Below are 18,580 nucleotides of genomic sequence, written 5' to 3' on the forward strand. Positions count from 1 at the left end.
AAATCGAAATTTTAATTAATAATAATAATAATAATAATAATAGTAATAATACATTTTATTTGGTATAACGCTTTTCTGAGCGCTTTACAGGATTAAAAAATAAATAATAATAATTAAATTAAATTGCAAAAATATTAATTTGTTTTTTTTGTCATTTTTTTATAAAAAATGTTCACACTTTTAATTAATAATAATAATAATAGTGATAATACATTTTATTTGGTATAGCGCTTTTCAGAACATTCAGCCGATTTACAGGATCAAAAAAAAAAATTAAACTAACTTGCAAAAATATTTGTTTTATTTTTGGTCATTTTTTACAAATGTTATCACACTTTTAATTAATAATAATAATAATAATAGTGATAATACATTTTATTGGGTATAGCCCTTTTCTGAGCACTCAAAGACGCTTTACAGGATAAAATAATAATAATTCAATTAAATTAACTTGCAAAAATATTTATTTTTTTTGTCATTTTTTATTAATTTTTTCACACTTTTAATTAATAATAATAATAATAGTGATAATACATTTTATTTGGTATAGTGCTTTTCAGAACATTCAGCCGATTTACAGCATCAAAAAAAAAAAATTAAACTAACTTGCAAAAATATGTGTTTTATTTTTGGTCATTTTTTACTAATTTTTTCACACTTTTAATTAATAATATTAATAATAATTATAATAATACATTTTATTGGGTATAGCCCTTTTCTGAGCATTCAGAGATGCTTTACGGGATAAAATAATAATAATTCAATTAAATTAACTTGCAAAAATATTTATTTTTTTTGTCATTTTTTATTAATTTTTTCACACTTTTAATTAATAATAATAATAATAGTGATAATACATTTTATTTGGTATAGCGCTTTTTAGAACATTCAGCCGATTTACAGGATTAAAAAAAAAAAATTAAACTAACTTGCAAAAATATTTGTTTTATTTTTGGTCATTTTTTACTAATTTTTTCAAACTTGTAATTAATAATATTAATAATTATAATAATACATTTCATTGGGTATAGCCCTTTTCTGAGCACTCAGAGACGTTTTACGGGATAAAATAATAATAATTCAATTAAATTAACTTGCAAAAATATTTATTTTTTTTGTCATTTTTTATTAATTTTTTCACACTTTTAATTAATAATAATAATAATAGTGATAATACATTTTATTTGGTAAAGCGCTTTTCAGAACATTCAGCCGATTTACAGGATCAAAAAAAAAAATTAAACTAACTTGCAAAAATATTTGTTTTATTTTTGGTCATTTTTTACTAATTTTTTCACACTTGTAATTAATAATATTAATAATTATAATAATACATTTTATTGGGTATAGCCCTTTTCTGAGCACTCAGAGACGCTTTACGGGATAAAATAATAATAATTCAATTAAATTAACTTGCAAAAATATTTATTTTTTTTGTCATTTTTTATTAATTTTTTCACACTTTTAATTAATAATAATAATAATAGTGATAATACATTTTATTTGGTATAGCGCTTTTCAGAACATTCAGCCGATTTACAGGATTAAAAAAAAAAATTAAACTAGCTTGCAAAAATATTCGTTTTATTTTTGGTAATTTTTTACTAATTTTTTCACACTTTTAATTAATAATAATTATAATAATACATTTTATTGGGTATAGCCCTTTTCTGAGCACTCAGAGATGCTTTACGGGATAAAATAATAATAATTCAATTAAATTAACTTGCAAAAATATTTATTTTTTTTGTCATTTTTTATTAATTTTTTCACACTTTTAATTAATAATAATAATAATAGTAATAATACATTTTATTTGGTATAGTGCTTTTCTGAGCATTCAGAGACGCTTTACAGGATAAAATGATAATAATTCAATTAAATTAACTTGCAAAAATATTTATTTTTTTTGTCATTTTTTATTAATTTTTTCACACTTTTAATTAATAATAATAATAATAATAGTAATATTACATTTTATTTGGTATAGTGCTTTTCTGAGCACTCAAAGACACTTTACAGGATTAAAAAATACATAATAATAATTAAATTAAATTGCAAAAATATTAATTTGGTTTTTTTGTCATTTTTTATTAGTTTTTTTCACACTTTTAATTAATAATAATAATAATAATAATAATAATAGTGATAATACATTTTATTTGGTATAGCGCTTTTCAGAACATTCAGCCGATTTACAGGATTAAAAAAAAAATAATAAACTAACTTGCAAAAATATTTGTTTTATTTTTGGTCATTTTTTACTAATTTTTTTCACACTTTTAATTAATAATATTAATAATAATTATAATAATACATTTTATTGGGTATAGCCCTTTTCTGAGCACTCAGAGACGCTTTACGGGATAAAATAATAATAATTCAATTAAATTAACTTGCAAAAATATTTATTTTTTTTGTAATTTTTTATTAATTTTTTCACACTTTTAATGAATAATAATAATAATAGTGATAATACATTTTATTTGGTATAGTGCTTTTCTGAGCATTCAGAGACGCTTTACAGGATAAAATGATAATAATTCAATTAAATTAACTTGCAAAAATATTTGTTTTTTTGGGTCATTTTTTATAAAAAATGTTCACACTTATAATTGATAATATTAATAATAATGATAATAATACATTTTATTTGATATAGCGTTTTTCTGAGCACTCAAAGATGCTTTGCGGGATAAAAATATAAAACAATAATAATAAATTAACTTGCAAAAATATATATGTATGTATATATATTTTTAATAAATTTTTTCACACTTTAATAATAATAATAATAAAAGTAATACATTGTATTTGGTATAGCGCTTTTCTGAGCATTCAGACGATTTACAGGATAAAAAAAATAATAATAAATTAAATTAACTTGCAAAAATATATATATATTTTTTGGGTCATTTTTTTAGGATTTTTTTTCACACTTTTAATTAATAATAATAATAATAATAATAGTAATAATACATTTGATTTGGTATAGTGCTTTTCTGAGAATTCAGACGATTTACAGGATAAAATAATAATAAATTAAATTAACTTGCAAAAATATATATATTTTTTTTTGGTCATTTTTTAATGAATTTTTTTCACACTTTTAATTAATAATAATAATAATAATAATAGTAATAATACATTTGATTTGGTATAGTGCTTTTCTGAGCATTCAGACGATTTACAGGATAAAAAAATAAAAATAAATAAATTAAATTAACTTGCAAAAAATATTAGTTTTTTTGGGGGTCATTTTTTATTCATTTTTTTCACACTTTTAATTTATAATATTAATAATAATTATAATACATTTTATTGGGTATAGCCCTTTTCTGAGCACTCAGAGACGTTTTACAGGATAGAATAATAATAATAAATTAAATTAACTTGCAAAAATATTGGGTTTTTTTTAGTCATTTTTTATTAATTTTCTTCACACTTTTAATTAATAATAATAATAATAATACTAATAACAAATTTTATTTGGTATAACGCTTTTCTGAGCACTCAAAGACGCTTTACAGGATATAAAAAAAAAGGATGTATATATATATAAAATATATATATATATGTTTAAATTAATACCTAAACTAATTAATTAATGAACTCATTAAAACATTTATTTTTTTATTATTTTATTTTTTATGTATGTATTTCACATATATATATATTTTTTTCAATTAAATATGTTTAAATTGATAATTCAAAAAAATACATGATTTAAAAAAAAAATTACATTTGTTAAAGTTAAATAATTTATTTTATTCATTCATCAACAGCCTTCAAGCAAATTAAAAATACATTTATTAACATGATTGAATACAAAATTATATTCCAAATTTTGATTTACAATTAATTTAGCAGTTAGCATATGAACGTTAGCATTAGAACATTAGCTTTTTCATTCCTTTTAATTTAGCAGTTAGCATATGAACGTTAGCATTAGAACATTAGCTTTTTCATTCCTTTTAATTTAGCAGTTAGCATATGAACGTTAGCATTAGAACATTAGCTTTTTCATTCCTTTTAATTTAGCAGTTAGCATATGAACGTTAGCATTAGAAGATTAGCTTTTTCATTCCTTTTAATTTAGCAGTTAGCATATGAACGTTAGCATTAGAACATTAGCTTTTTCATTCCTTTTAATTTAGCAGTTAGCATATGAACGTTAGCATTAGAACATTAGCTTTTTCATTCCTTTTAATTTAGCAGTTAGCATATGAACGTTAGCATTAGAACATTAGCTTTTTCATTCCTTTTAATTTAGCAATTAGCATATGAACGTTAGCATTAGAACATTAGCTTTTTCATTCCTTTTAATTTAGCAGTTAGCATATGAACGTTAGCATTAGAACATTAGCTTTTTCATTCCTTTTAATTTAGCGGTTAGCATATGAACGTTAGCATTAGAACATTAGCTTTTTCATTCCTTTTAATTTAGCAGTTAGCATATGAACGTTAGCATTAGAACATTAGCTTTTTCATTCCTTTTAATTTAGCAGTTAGCATATGAACGTTAGCATTAGAACATTAGCTTTTTCATTCCTTTTAATTTAGCAGTTGGCATATGAACGTTAGCATTAGAACATTAGCTTTTTCATTCCTTTCAATTTAGCAGTTAGCATATGAACGTTAGCATTAGAACATTAGCTTTTTCATTCCTTTTACACAACAAAGTCAAATATTTTGTTTCATCATGCATGCACACTGTTAGCATGTTAGCTGTTTTTGTTCATTTAGCATTGCAGTTTATTTATATATGTATAAATATACATATATATATATATATTTTTTTTTTTAAAGGAAATGAATTTTTATTTATTCCTCAGCTAAATAAAAAATAGATTAAAAAAAATAGAACATTCTTCCCTAGTTGAGTAATTTTTTCTTTTCAACGTTCCAGGCGCACCCCCCCTTTATCCCCCCCCCTCCCCTCGCCGTCCCCCTTCAGTGCGCCGCAAATCAGATATGACAGGAAATATTGTCCTTGTAATGGAGACTCACACACACACACACACACACACACACACACACACACACACACAGCTTGTATATGTTTACCTCCTAATTGGACGCTGCTTGATTAAAAAAGCACGTCATGCTGTTGTTTGTGTGTGTGTGTGTGTGTGTGTGTGTGCGTGTGTGTGTGCGCGCAGTTTTGACCTCCAGCTTTTACTTTGAAGGCCCACTGGCATCTGGGAGACTTCCTTTGTGCTCCGCCCACCACTTTGTGCTTGTGGGCGGGGTCTCAGCACCGGGGTTTCTGATTGGCCCGAGGTGTGAAGGGCACGGCGACCGCGCGGCGTTATTAACCACGCCATCCATCATGTTTTGTGCTACTACTTCCTGTGTCCCAATATGGACTTTGTAGACTTTCACACGCAACACTTTGTTGCTAAGCTACTTACACTACTGAAGGGGCGGAGCTTCACACAACAGGGCCGCGAGCTAGCATACTTCTAAGATGGCGCCATGTTTCTAAATGCATGACTTTTAGGTTTAAACGTGCAAAACTAGCATTAAATGTTAGCATGCTAAAGTTAAAATAAAACAAGAGACGCTAGCATACTTCTAAGATGGCACCACGTTTGTAAATGCATGACTTTTAGGTTTAAACGTGCAAAACTAGCATTAAATGTTAGCATGCTAACTTTAGCATGCTAAAGTTGAAATAAAACAAGAGACGCTAGCATACTTCTAAGATGGCACCATGTTTCGAAATACATGACTTTTAGGTTTAAACGTGCAAAACTAGCATTAAATGTTAGCATGCTAACTTTGGCATGCTAAAGTCAAAATAAAATAAGAGACGCTAGCATACTTCTAAGATGGCGCCACGTTTCTAAATGCATGACTTTTAGGTTTAAACGTGCAAAGCTAGCATAAAATTTTAGCATGTTAACTTTGTCATGCTAAAGTTAAAATAAAATAAGAGACGCTGGCATACTTCTAAGATGGCGCCACGTTTCTAAATGCATGACTTTTAGGTTTAAACGTGCAAAACTAGCATAAAATTTTAGCATGGTAACTTTAGCATGCTAAAGTTAAAATAAAACAAGAGACGCTAGCATACTTCTAAGATGGCGCCATGTTTCTAAATGCATGACTTTTAGGTTTAAACGTGCAAAACTAGCATTAAATGTTAGCATGCTAACTTTAGCATGCTAAAGTTAAAATAAAACAAGAGACGCTAGCATACTTCTAAGATGGCGCCACGTTTCTAAATCCATGACTTTTAGGTTTAAATGTGCAAAATTAAAATTAAATGATAGCATGCTAACTTTAGCATGCTTAAAAAAAGAGATGCTAGCATACCTCTAAGATGCCGCCCTGTGTCCAATTCCATGACTTTTACGTTCAAACATTTAAACCTAGCATAACATGTTAGCATTCTAACTTTAGCATGCTAAAGTTAAAATAAAATAAGAGACGCTAGCATACTTCTAAGATGGCGGAAAGTTACCAAATCTATGACTTTTAGGTTTAAACGTGCAAAACTAGCATTAAATGTTAGCATGCTAACTTTAGCCTTCTTAAGTTAAAAAAAAATAAGAGACGCTCAGATACTTTTAAGATGGCGCCACGATTATAAATCCCTGATTTTTTGGTTTAAACGTGCAAAACTAGCATTAAATTGTAGCATGCTACCTTTATTATGATACAGTTAAAATAAAATAAGAGATGCTAGCATACTTTTAAGATGGCGCCACGTTTCTAAATCCGTGACTTTTAGGTTTAAACACGCAAAACTAGCATAAAATTTTATCATGCTAACTTTAGCATGCTAAAGTTAAAATAAACCAAGAGACGCTAGCATACTTCTAAGATGGCGCCACGTTTCTAAATCCGTGACTTTTAGGTTTAAATGTGCAAAACTAGCATAAAATGTTAGCATGCTAACTTTAGCATGCCAAAATAAGACACGCTAGCCAATTGTGCTGCCAGCCATACACCTCAGAGTCATGTTACTTTGTATGTGACATTGGGGCGGTTTAGCTCGGTTGGTAGAGTGGTCGTGCCAGCAACTTGAGGGTTGCAGGTTCGATTCCCGCTTCTGCCATCCTAGTCACTGCCGTTGTGTCCTTGGGCAAGACACTTTACCCACCTGCGCCCAGTGCCACCCACGCTGCTTTAAATGGAACTTAGACATTGGGTTTCACTATGTAAAGTGCTTTGAGTCACTAGAGAAAAAGCGCTATATAAATATAATTCGCTTCGCAACTGTTTGTGTGCTAACTTTAGCATGCTAACTTTAGCATGCTAACTTAAGCATGCTCACTTTGGCATGCTAACTTTAACATGCCAAAATAAGACCCACTAGCCAATTGTGCTGCCATATGCCTTAGAATCATGTTACTTTGTACGTGACATTGGCTAACTGTCAGTGCGCTAATGTTAGCATGCTAACTTTAGAATGACAAAATAAGAAACGCTAGCCAATTGTGCTGCCATATGCCTTATTGTCATGTCACTTTGTACGTGACATAGGTTAACTGTTAGTGCTCTAACATTAGCCTGCTAACTTTAGCATGCTAACATTAGCATGCTAACGTTAGCATGCCAAAATAAGAACTGCTAACCAATTGTGCTGCCATTTGCCACAGAGTCATGTCACTTTGTACGTGACATTGGCTAACTGTCTGTGCGCTAATGTTAACATGCTAAATTTAGCATGCTTCCCGAGTTGAGTTCAGTTTAGGTAATGCTAACGTTAGCATGCCAAAATAACAACTGCTAACCAATTGTGTTGCCTTTGCCTCAGTCATGTCACTTTGTACGTGACATTGGCTAACTGTATCTGCGCTAATGTTAACATGCTAACTTTAGCTTGCTAATGTTAGCATCCTGACTTTAGCATGCCAAAATAAGAAACGCTAACCAATTGTGCTGCCATATGCCTTATAGTCATGTTACTTTGTACGTGACATTGGCTAACTGTCTCTGCGCTAACGTTAACATGCTAACTTTAGCATTCCAAAATAAGAACTGCTAACCAATTGTGCTGCCATACACCTCAGAGTCATGTTACTTTGTATGTGACATAGGCTAACTGTCTGTGTGCTAACTTTTGGGCCACTTTTGCTGCTTTACACTTCAGTCATAAAATGATAGCATGCTAACTTTAGCATGCTAAAAAAAATGATCATTTTGTATTTAAAAGTTTATTGAATAAATGTATATATATTTAGTGTGAAAAGTGTGTACTAAAACACAAAGTCCTACAAAGTGTTGTTTTAAAGTAAGAAGTAAAAATATTGCAAGTCACTGTTGTTTTTTTTTTACTTCCTGTTGTTTAAAATTGTCAACCTATCAGAGCGCAGCAGATGGGGGCTCCTCCCACCCTGACCCCTCCCCCCTGACGTGTTGTGTTGCGTGTGCCCCACAGTGACCCCTACTGGGAGCGAGCCGCCAACGCAGGAAGTTGCCCCGCCGCCGCCCGCCCCAAGACGCTGCACCTGGCCGGCCAGCAGCACACCTCGTCGCCATGGTAACGGAGCCGCGGCCTGATTGGTTGGAAACAAACTGTACAGAAAAAATGCAAAAAAACTTAAAAAATAAATAAAAACAATAATAATAAATATATTGGAATAAAACAAAGGCTTAAAATATATATATATTTTGAAAAAAATAAAATAAAAATTAGAACGGAAAAATTAAATTCATAAAAAAATAATAATAAAAACAAAACAAGAAAATAAATAAAACAGTTAAAGTAAAACGAATTCTTAAAAAAAAAAAAAAAAAAAAAATAAAAACCTAATTTTAAATATATATATATATGTATATATATATATATATATATATATATATATATATATATATATATATATATATATATATAGTATAATTTTTAATTTTAAAAATTTATAAAAACTGCACAATTGTAAAAAAAAAAAAGGATTAATCCTAAATAATTTAATGAAAAATATAAAAGAAGCAAAAAAACATGTTAAACCATTTAAAATATAAAAATACACTTATTTTTAAATTAAAGAAAACATTTGGTTTTCAAATTTTAAATGAAAAAACCCAAAAAAAGTAAAAAATAGTTTACAAAAAATTATTTTTAATGAAATATTTATTTTAACAAAAAAAAATACAAAAAATTATCCTAAATAAAACAAAACACAAAATAATCCTAAATAAATTTATAAAAAATATACGGGAAGCAAAAAACTAAACAAGGCATGTAAAACCATTTAAAATATAAAATACAATTATTTTCAAATCAAAACCAAAATTTAAATTTTCAAATTTTAAATGTAAAAAATCAAATAAAAGTCAAAAATAGTTTACAAATTTTTTTTTAAGGAAATCTTAATTTTTAACAAAAAAAAACAACACAACAAAAAAGAACCCTAAATAAAACAAAACAAAAAATAATCTAGAATAAATTTATAAAAATATAAAGCAATCAAAAAACTAAATGAATCATGCATAACCATTTAAAATATAAAATACAATTTTATTAAAATCAAACAAAATATTTAGTTTTCAAATTTTAAATGAAAAATACAAAAAAAAAGTCAAAATAGTTTTCAAAAAAAGTATATAAATATATATATATCACGCTTTTTAAAAAACAAAACATAAAGCACACCTGATGACAAGATTTCATTTGGTGTCTTTACCTGTGCTGCACAATAGGCCACGCCCACTTACACCTCACACGACCAAACCGTCCTCTGACACCTGATTGGCTCGCAAATTTGACTTTATGTGTGTGTGTGTGTGTTGAAAGAAGATGATAACACTTGTTATCTCATTACAGGACACACACACACACACACACACACACACACACACACACACACACACACACACACACACACACACACACACACACCTCTGTTTGATGGTCACATGAGGCGAATGTTGGCTGACTTCCTGTGTTTGATGGCCTGCCTGCTAACCTACTTCCTGCCCCATGACACACACACTCACACACACACACACACACACTCTGCAGTTGTTTGTGTTTGACAGCATCTTCTCCATGTTTGGATTTTCTATAATTCATCTTCAGCAGCAGCCCCGCTTTTTGTCTGGCAGGCGTGTTAATAATGGATTGAATAGACTTACAGGTGTGTGTGTGTGTGTGTGTGTGTGTGTGTGTGTGTGTGTGTGTGTGTGTGTGTGTGTGTGTGTGTGTGTGAAGCGTTTGAAGCGTGTTGCCGGCAGCGGCAAAGAGCGCGGTATCGATCTGAGCGCTGGTTTGTCTGATTGCCCGTGAACTCGGCGGCGGGAATGTTTGATGAAGCGCTTTGACTTCATCCTCGTCTTCCTCCTTCGAAAGGGTTTGGGCCGGCCCACATTACCCACAATCCTCCAGGGGAGCGCCGTGTTGGGAAAGCTCGGCGGAGTTAGTCTGTTCCAGGGTCAAACATGGACTAGCAAGTCCAAACTGTCCACTGAAGGTCGCATACTAAAACAATCACAACATTTGCATATATTTATTTCAGTGTTTTTTGTTTTTTTACTTTTTTATACACACAAAATATATATAAAATATAGCTTGTCGTATAAATGTGTCTTTTGTACAATCACTACAATATTTACTTTGTAGCTTCATGACGCATCCTAAGTTCGGTCCCTAAAAGTCTCAGTTATAACATTTTTAAAAATAAGTCATGTATTAATTTGTCTATTTCAACTTTTAAATCTCTGCGTCCATATCAAGTTTTATTTATTTATTTTTCATTAAGTTTTTTTATGGCAAAAACATAAAATGTGCAATCATTTCCCCGCCAAAATGTTCAAAGGGTAATATTAAATGTGAAGTAATTGGAATCTTAAATACTGTAAGTCGATCATTCATAACCTTGATTTTAATTCATTTTTATTTTTCAACGATGAGAGTTTTTAAGACAAAAATCCCACTAAAATTCTCAGGGACCCAAATGGGTCCCACTCAAGAAAATGCTAAAGAATTAGTCATATATTTTTTTTAACGCTTACATTATTAGATCAATTGTCGACATAGTTTTATTTTATTTTTGTTATGTTTTATGCCTTTTTTTGGGAAAGAAAGAAACCAGCTGTTTTATGGCAAAAACATAAAATATGAAATATTTTCCCCAATTAAAAATGTTGAAAGTGTAATATTTGCTGTGAAGTGATTGGAACCTTAAGTCAATATTTTGTAACTTTGATTTTTTTTTAAGCAATGCAGTTTTTAAGAAAAAAATCCTGTTAAAATTCTCAGGGACCTTAAAGGGTCCCACCCGTAAAAATTGTAAAAATGAGTTATAAACTTTTTTGCAACGCTTACATTTTTATATCAATTGTAGACATAGTTTTATTAAATTTTTATGTTTTATGACTTTTTTTTGTGAAAGAAAAAAAACAGCTTTTCAATGGCAAAAACAAAATGTTCAATCATTTCCCCGCCAAAATGTTCAAAGGGTAATATTAAATGTGAAGTAATTGGAATCTTAAATACTGTAAGTCGATCATTCATAACCTTGATTTTTATTTTTCAACAGTGAGAGTTTTTAAGACAAAAATCCCACTAAAATTCTCAGGGACCCAAATGGGTCCCGAACTCAAGAAAATGCTAAAAAATTAGTCTTATACTTTTTTTAACGCTTACATTATTAGATCAATTGTCGACATAGTTTTATTTGATTTTTGTTATGTTTTATGCCTTTTTTGGGAAAGAAAGAAACCAGCTGTTTTATGGCAAAAACATAAAATATGAAATATTTTCCCCAATTAAAAATGTTGAAAGTGTAATATTTGATGTGAAGTGATTGGAACCTTAAGTCAATATTTTGGAACTTTGATTTTTTTAAGCAATGCAGTTTTTAAGAAAAAAATCCCTTTAAAATTCTCAGGGACCTTAAAGGGTCCCACTCGTAAAAATGGTAAAAATGAGTCATAAACTTTTTTGCAACGCTTACATTTTTATATCAATTGTAGACATAGTTTTATTAAATGTTTGTTAGGTTTAATGACTTTTTTTGTGAAAGAAAGAAACCAGCTTTTTTATGGCAAAAACATAAAATGTGCAATCATTTCCCCGCCAAAATGTTCAAAGAGTAATATTAAATGTGAAGTAATTGGAATCTTAAATACTGTAAGTCGATCATTCATAACCTTGATTTTTATTCATTTTTATTTTTCAACAATGAGAGTTTTTAAGACAAAAATCCCACTAAAATTCTCAGGGACCCAAATGGGTCCCACTCAAGAAAATGCTAAAAAATTAGTCATATATTTTTTTTAACGCTTACATTATTAGATCAATTGTCGACATAGTTTTATTTTCTTTTTGTTATGTTTTATGCCTTTTTTGGAAAAGAAAGAAACCAGCTGTTTTATGGCAAAAACATAAAATATGAAATATTTTCCCCAATTAAAAATGTTGAAAGTGTAATATTTGATGTGAAGTGATTGGAACCTTAAGTCAATATTTTGTAACTTTGATTTTTTTTAAGCAATGCAGTTTTTAAGAAAAAAAACCTGTTAAAATTCTCACGGACCTTAAAGGGTCCCACTCGTAAAAAAGGTAAAAATGAGTCATAAACTTTTTTGCAACGCTTACATTTTTATATCAATTGTAGACATAGTTTTATTAAATGTTTGTTAGGTTTTATGACTTTTTTTTGTGAAAGAAAGAAACAAGCTTTTTTATGGCAAAAACATAAAATGTGCAATCATTTCCCCGCCAAAATGTTCAAAGAGTAATATTAAATGTGAAGTAATTGGAATCTTAAATACTGTAAGTCGATCATTCATAACCTTGATTTTAATTCATTTTTATTTTTCAACGATGAGAGTTTTTAAGACAAAAATCCCACTAAAATTCTCAGGGACCCAAATGGGTCCCGAACTCAAGAAAATGCTAAAGAATTAGTCATATTTTTTTTTAACGCTTACATTATTAGATCAATTGTCGACATAGTTTTATTTTATTTTTGTTATGTTTTATGCCTTTTTTGGGAAAGAAAGAAACCAGCTTTTTTATGGCAAAAACATAAAATATGAAATATTTTCCCCAATTAAAAATGTTGAAAGTGTAATATTGGATGTGAAGTGATTGGAACCTTAAGTCAATATTTTGTAACTTTGATTTTTTTTAAGCAATGCAGTTTTTAAGAAAAAAATCCTGTTAAAATTCTCAGGGACCTTAAAGGGTCCCACCCGTAAAAATGGTAAAAATGAGTCATAAACTTTTTTGCAACGCTTACATTTTTATATCAATTGTAGACATAGTTTTATTAAATTTTTATGTTTTATGACTTTTTTTTGTGAAAGAAAAAAAACAGCTTTTCAATGGCAAAAACAAAATGTTCAATCATTTCCCCGCCAAAATGTTCAAAGAGTAATATTAAATGTGAAGTAATTGGAATCTTAAATACTGTAAGTCGATCATTCATAACCTTGATTTCAATTCATTTTTATTTTTCAACGATGAGCGTTTTTAAGACAAAAATCCCACTAAAATTCTCAGGGACCCAAATGGGTCTCACTCAAGAAAATGCAAAAAAATTAGTCTTATACTTTTTTTAACGCTTACATTATTAGATCAATTGTCGACATAGTTTTATTTTATTTTTGTTATGTTTTATGCCTTTTTTGGGAAAGAAAGAAACCAGCTGTTTTATGGCAAAAACATAAAATATAAAATATTTTCACAATCAAAAATTTTCAAAGTGTAATATTTGATGTGAAGTAAATTGAGCCTTAATTACGTCCGCAATTTGTGACATCATTATTTTTTAAGCAAAGCAGTTTTAAGACCAAAATAATAATAATAAAAAATAAAATAAAATAATAAAAACAATAGAAAATTGTCATATCCTTTTTTTTAGCACTTACATTTTTATATCAATTGTTCTTTTTTTTCATTTGTTTTTATTTTATGCCCTTTTTTGAAAATAAAAAACTGAGTTTTAATGGCAAAACGTAAAATATGCAATATTTCCCCCATAAAAAATCTTCAAAATGTAATATTTGAACCTTTATTAAGTCAATATTTCATAACATTGATTCATTTTTTTTTTTAAGCAATGCAGTTTTTAAGACAAATATCCCACTAAAATTCTCAGGGACCCAAATGGGTCCCACTTATAAAAAGTTTAAAAATGTATGTTTTTTTTTAACGCTTACATTTTTAGATTATTTGTCGATATACTTTTATCTAATTTTTGTTATGTTTAATGCCTTTTTTAAAAAAAAAAGAAAACAAAGGAACCAGCTTTTTAATGGCAAAAACTTAAAATATGAAATATTCTCCCCATCAAAAATGTTCAAAGTGTAATATTTGATGTGAATTAAATTGAGCCTTAATTAATTCCAAATATTGGAAAATCCTTATTTTTCAAGCAAAGCAGTTTTTAAGACAAAAGTAATAATAAATAATAATAAAATAATAAAATCTGAATAATAAAAACAATTAAAAAATTGTCATATCCTTTTTTTTTAACGCTTACCATTATATCAATTGTTTATTTTATTTTTGTTTCATGCCCTTTTTATGAAAATAAGAAATTCAGTTTTTATGGCAAAACATGAAATATTAAATATTTTCCCCATCAAAAATGTTCAAAGTGTACTATTTGATGTGAAGTAAATTGAGCCTTATCTAAGTCCGAAATTAATAACATTATTTTTAATTAAAGCAGTTTTTAAGACAAAAAACAATAATAAAATATTAAAATAAAAAATAATAAATACAATGAACAATTCATAACAAATAATCATTCATAAAATAATTAATAAATAATTGATACCTATTTAAATAAATAATAATACACAATTATGAAATAAATAACAAATATTTCATAAAATAATAAGTAAATAATACATATTTATTAAATAAATAACAAATAAATAGTTAATAAAATAATAAATACATTATACATATTTTTTAAGTAAATAAAACATTAATAATTCCTAAAATAATAAATACATAATTGATACTTGTTTAAAAAACATAATTCTGAAATAAATAACAAATAGTTAATAAAATAATAAATAATACATATGTATTACATAAATAACAAATAAATAGTTAATAAAACAATAAATAAATAATACATATTTATTTAATAAATAACACAAATAATTCATTAAATAATAAATTCATAATTGATACTTGTTTCAAAAATACATAATTATGAAATAAATAATAAATAAATAAATCATAAAATAATTAATAAATAATACATATTTGTTAAATAAATAACAAATAAATAGTTAATAAAATAATACATGAATAATACATATTTATTTTAATAAATAACAAATAATTCATAAATTAATAAATACATAATTTATATATATTTTAAACAAATGTCCGTATTTATGAAATAAATAACAAACAAATAGTTCATAAAATAAAAAATAAATAATTTATATTCATTTAATAAATAACAAATAAATAGTTAATAAAATAATAAATAAATGCATATTCATTCAATAAATAATAAATACAAAAATCATAGAATGATACATAAATAATTTATACTTATTAAAAAAATATATAATACATACTTTTGAAATAAATAACAAATAGTTAATAAAATAATAAATACATAATACATATTTATTAAATAAATAACAAAATAATAATTCATTAAATAATAAATATATAGTTGATACTTGTTTAAAAAGTACATGATTATGAAATAAATAACAAATAGTTAATAAACTAATAAATACATATTACATATTTATTTAATAAATAACAAAATAATAATTCATTAAATAATAAATATATAGTTGATACTTGTTTAAAAAGTACATGATTATGAAATAAATAACAAATAAATAGTTAAAAAATAATAAATAAATAAATAAATAAATAATACATATTTATTAAATAAATAACAAATTCTTAATAGAATAATAGATACATAATACATATTTATTCACCAGTTTGGTGGCTGCAGGATTAGGTCTCTGCTTTTTGCAGATGATGTGGTCCTGATGGCTTCATCTGACCGGGATCTTCAGTTCTCACAGGATCGGTTCGCAGCCGAGTGTGAAGCGACCGGAATGAGAATCAGCACCTCCAAGTCCGAGTCCATGGTTCTCGCCCGGAAAAGGGTGGAGTGCCATCTCCGGGTTGGGAAGGAGACCCTGCCCCAAGTGGAGGAGTTCAAGTACCTAGGAGTCTTGTTCACGAGTGGGGGAAGAGTGGATCGTGAGTTCGACAGGCGGATCGGTGCGGCGTCTTCAGTAATGCGGACGTTGTACCGATCCGTTGTGGTGAAGAAGGAGCTGAGCCGGAAGGCAAAGCTCTCAATTTACCGGTCGATCTACGTTCCCATCCTCACCTATGGTCATGAGCTTTGGGTCGTGAGCGAAAGGATAAGATCACGGGTACAAGCGGCCGAAATGAGTTTCCAGGTCTCTCCCTTAGAGATAGGGTGAGAAGCTCTGCCATCCGGGAGGAACTCAAAGTAAAGCCGCTGCTCCTCCACATGGAGAGGAGCCAGATGAGGTGGTTCGGGCATCTGGTCAGGATGCCACCCGAACGCCTCCCTAGGGAGGTGTTTAGGGCACGTCCAACCGGTAGGAGGCCACGTTGAAGACCCAGGACACGTTGGGAAGACTATGTCTCCCGGCTGGCCTGGGATTGCTCGGGACCCCCCCGGAAGAGCTAGACGAAGTGGCTGGGGAGAGGGAAGTCTGGCTTTCCCTGCTTAGGCTGTTGCCCCCGTGACCCGACCTCGGATAAGTGGAAGAAGATGGATGGATGGATATTTATTCAATAAATAACAAATAAATAATTTCATCCATCCATCCATCCATCCATCATCTTCCGCTTATCCGAGGTCGGGTCGCGGGGGCAACAGCCTAAGCAGGGAAACCCAGACTTCCCTCTCCCCTCTCTCCCTCTCTCTCTTAAATAAATAATAAATAATAAATAATAATAAATAATAATAATAAATAAATAAATAAATAATTCATAAAATAATAATTGATACTTGTTTAAAAAACTTAATTATGAAATAAATAACAAATAAATAGTTAAAAAAATAAAATAAAATAATACATATTTATTTATTAAATAACAAATAAATAATTCATAAAATAATAAATAAATAATTGATACTTGTTTAAAAGTACATGATTATGAAATAAATAACAAATAGTTAATAAAATAATAAATAAATAATACATATTTCTTTATTAAATAAATAAATAGTTAACAAAATAATAAATAAATAATACATATTTATTTATTGAATAAATAAATAGTTAACACAATAATAAATAAATAATACATATTTATTTATTAAATAAGTAAATAGTTAACACAATAATAAATAAATAATAAATATGTATTTATTAAATAACAAATAGTTCATAAAATATTAAATAAATAATTGATACTTGTTTACAAGTTTTAGACAGCGACATGGTTCGACGGTTCTTACGTACGTTTAGCTCGCCTGCTATTGTGTGCCGAGCTGTTGTGTAGCTGCGAGCTGCTCTCGTCGCATCTTTACCTTTTGAAGAAGGAGATTACAGAAAGACTTCAGCCATTGATTGACTTTCTGCTGTTTGCAGAAGCAAGATGAAAGCTGAATCGACTTCAGCAGGTGTGTGTGTGTGTGTGTGTGTGTGTGTGTGTGTGTGTGTGTGTGCGTGTGTGCGTGTGTGCGTGCTTAAAAACAACAACACAACCATTATGGTTAGCTCCCGCCGCTAGCTCACCTGAGGAGTTTAGAAGGCCTTTGATTTCTGCCTGATTCGCACGCCGCTTCGCTTTTGCGTTTTTAATTGGATCCGCCGCGCGCTCGCCTGTTTTTTTGTTCCTCCCTCCGAGGGACGCTTCCTTGGCGCTAAATGAAACAGGAAGTCAACAAGTCACGTGACACGGAGATAAGGCGTTTTTTTTTTCTGGCAGAGAGCTGGCATGAAAGAGCAGGTAAACAACTTGGACTTTCAAGGTCTCAGGAAAGCCGACTTCGGTCCCGTGGGCGACGTAGTCAAGGATTTACACAAAATCGCATTTTGTCCATGAGGCCGTTCCTCCAACGTGGGCGACTGTGATGGGAGGAGTTAGAATTAAATCATATATTTAAATATTTAATATTATTTCTTCTATTCCAGGGCTTCACGGTGGCAGAGGGGTTAGTGCGTCTGCCTCACAATACCAAGTTCCTGCAGTCCTGGGTTCAAATCCAGGCTCGGGATCTTTCTGTGTGGAGTTTGCATGTTCTCCCCGTGAGTGCGTGGGTTCTACTCCGGCTTCCTCCCACCTCCAAAGACATGCACCTGGGGATAGGCCCCTCCCACCTCCAAAGACATGCACCTGGGGATAGGCCCCTCCCACCTCCAAAGACATGCACCTGGGGATAGGCCCCTCCCACCTCCAAAGACATGCACCTGGGGATAGGCCCCTCCCACCTCCAAAGACATGCACCTGGGGATAGGCCCCTCCCACCTCCCAGCAGTTTTTAAGACAAAAAAAACAATAATAAAATATTAAAATAAAAATAATAAATACAATAAACAATTCATAACAAATAATCATTCATAAAATAATTAATAAATAATTTATACTTATTTAAATAAATAATAATACACAATAATGAAATAAATAACAAATATT

General features: G+C 29.3%; 1 protein-coding gene across 3 annotated transcripts in view; it reads left to right on the top strand.

The window, feature by feature from the left end:
• Positions 1-18,580, top strand: part of LOC133542124 (neuronal PAS domain-containing protein 3-like) — a 248,497-nt gene that overhangs the window by 72,141 nt on the left and 157,776 nt on the right. For all 3 annotated transcript variants that reach the window (XM_061885981.1, XM_061885982.1, XM_061885983.1), the window contains exon 2: positions 8,393-8,494. In XM_061885981.1, coding sequence (XP_061741965.1) covers positions 8,393-8,494 — 102 coding nt within the window. The remainder of the gene's footprint in view (positions 1-8,392; positions 8,495-18,580) is intronic.

This window comes from Nerophis ophidion, linkage group LG24, assembly GCF_033978795.1.
Source record: "Nerophis ophidion isolate RoL-2023_Sa linkage group LG24, RoL_Noph_v1.0, whole genome shotgun sequence".
Lineage (NCBI taxonomy): Eukaryota > Metazoa > Chordata > Actinopteri > Syngnathiformes > Syngnathidae > Nerophis > Nerophis ophidion.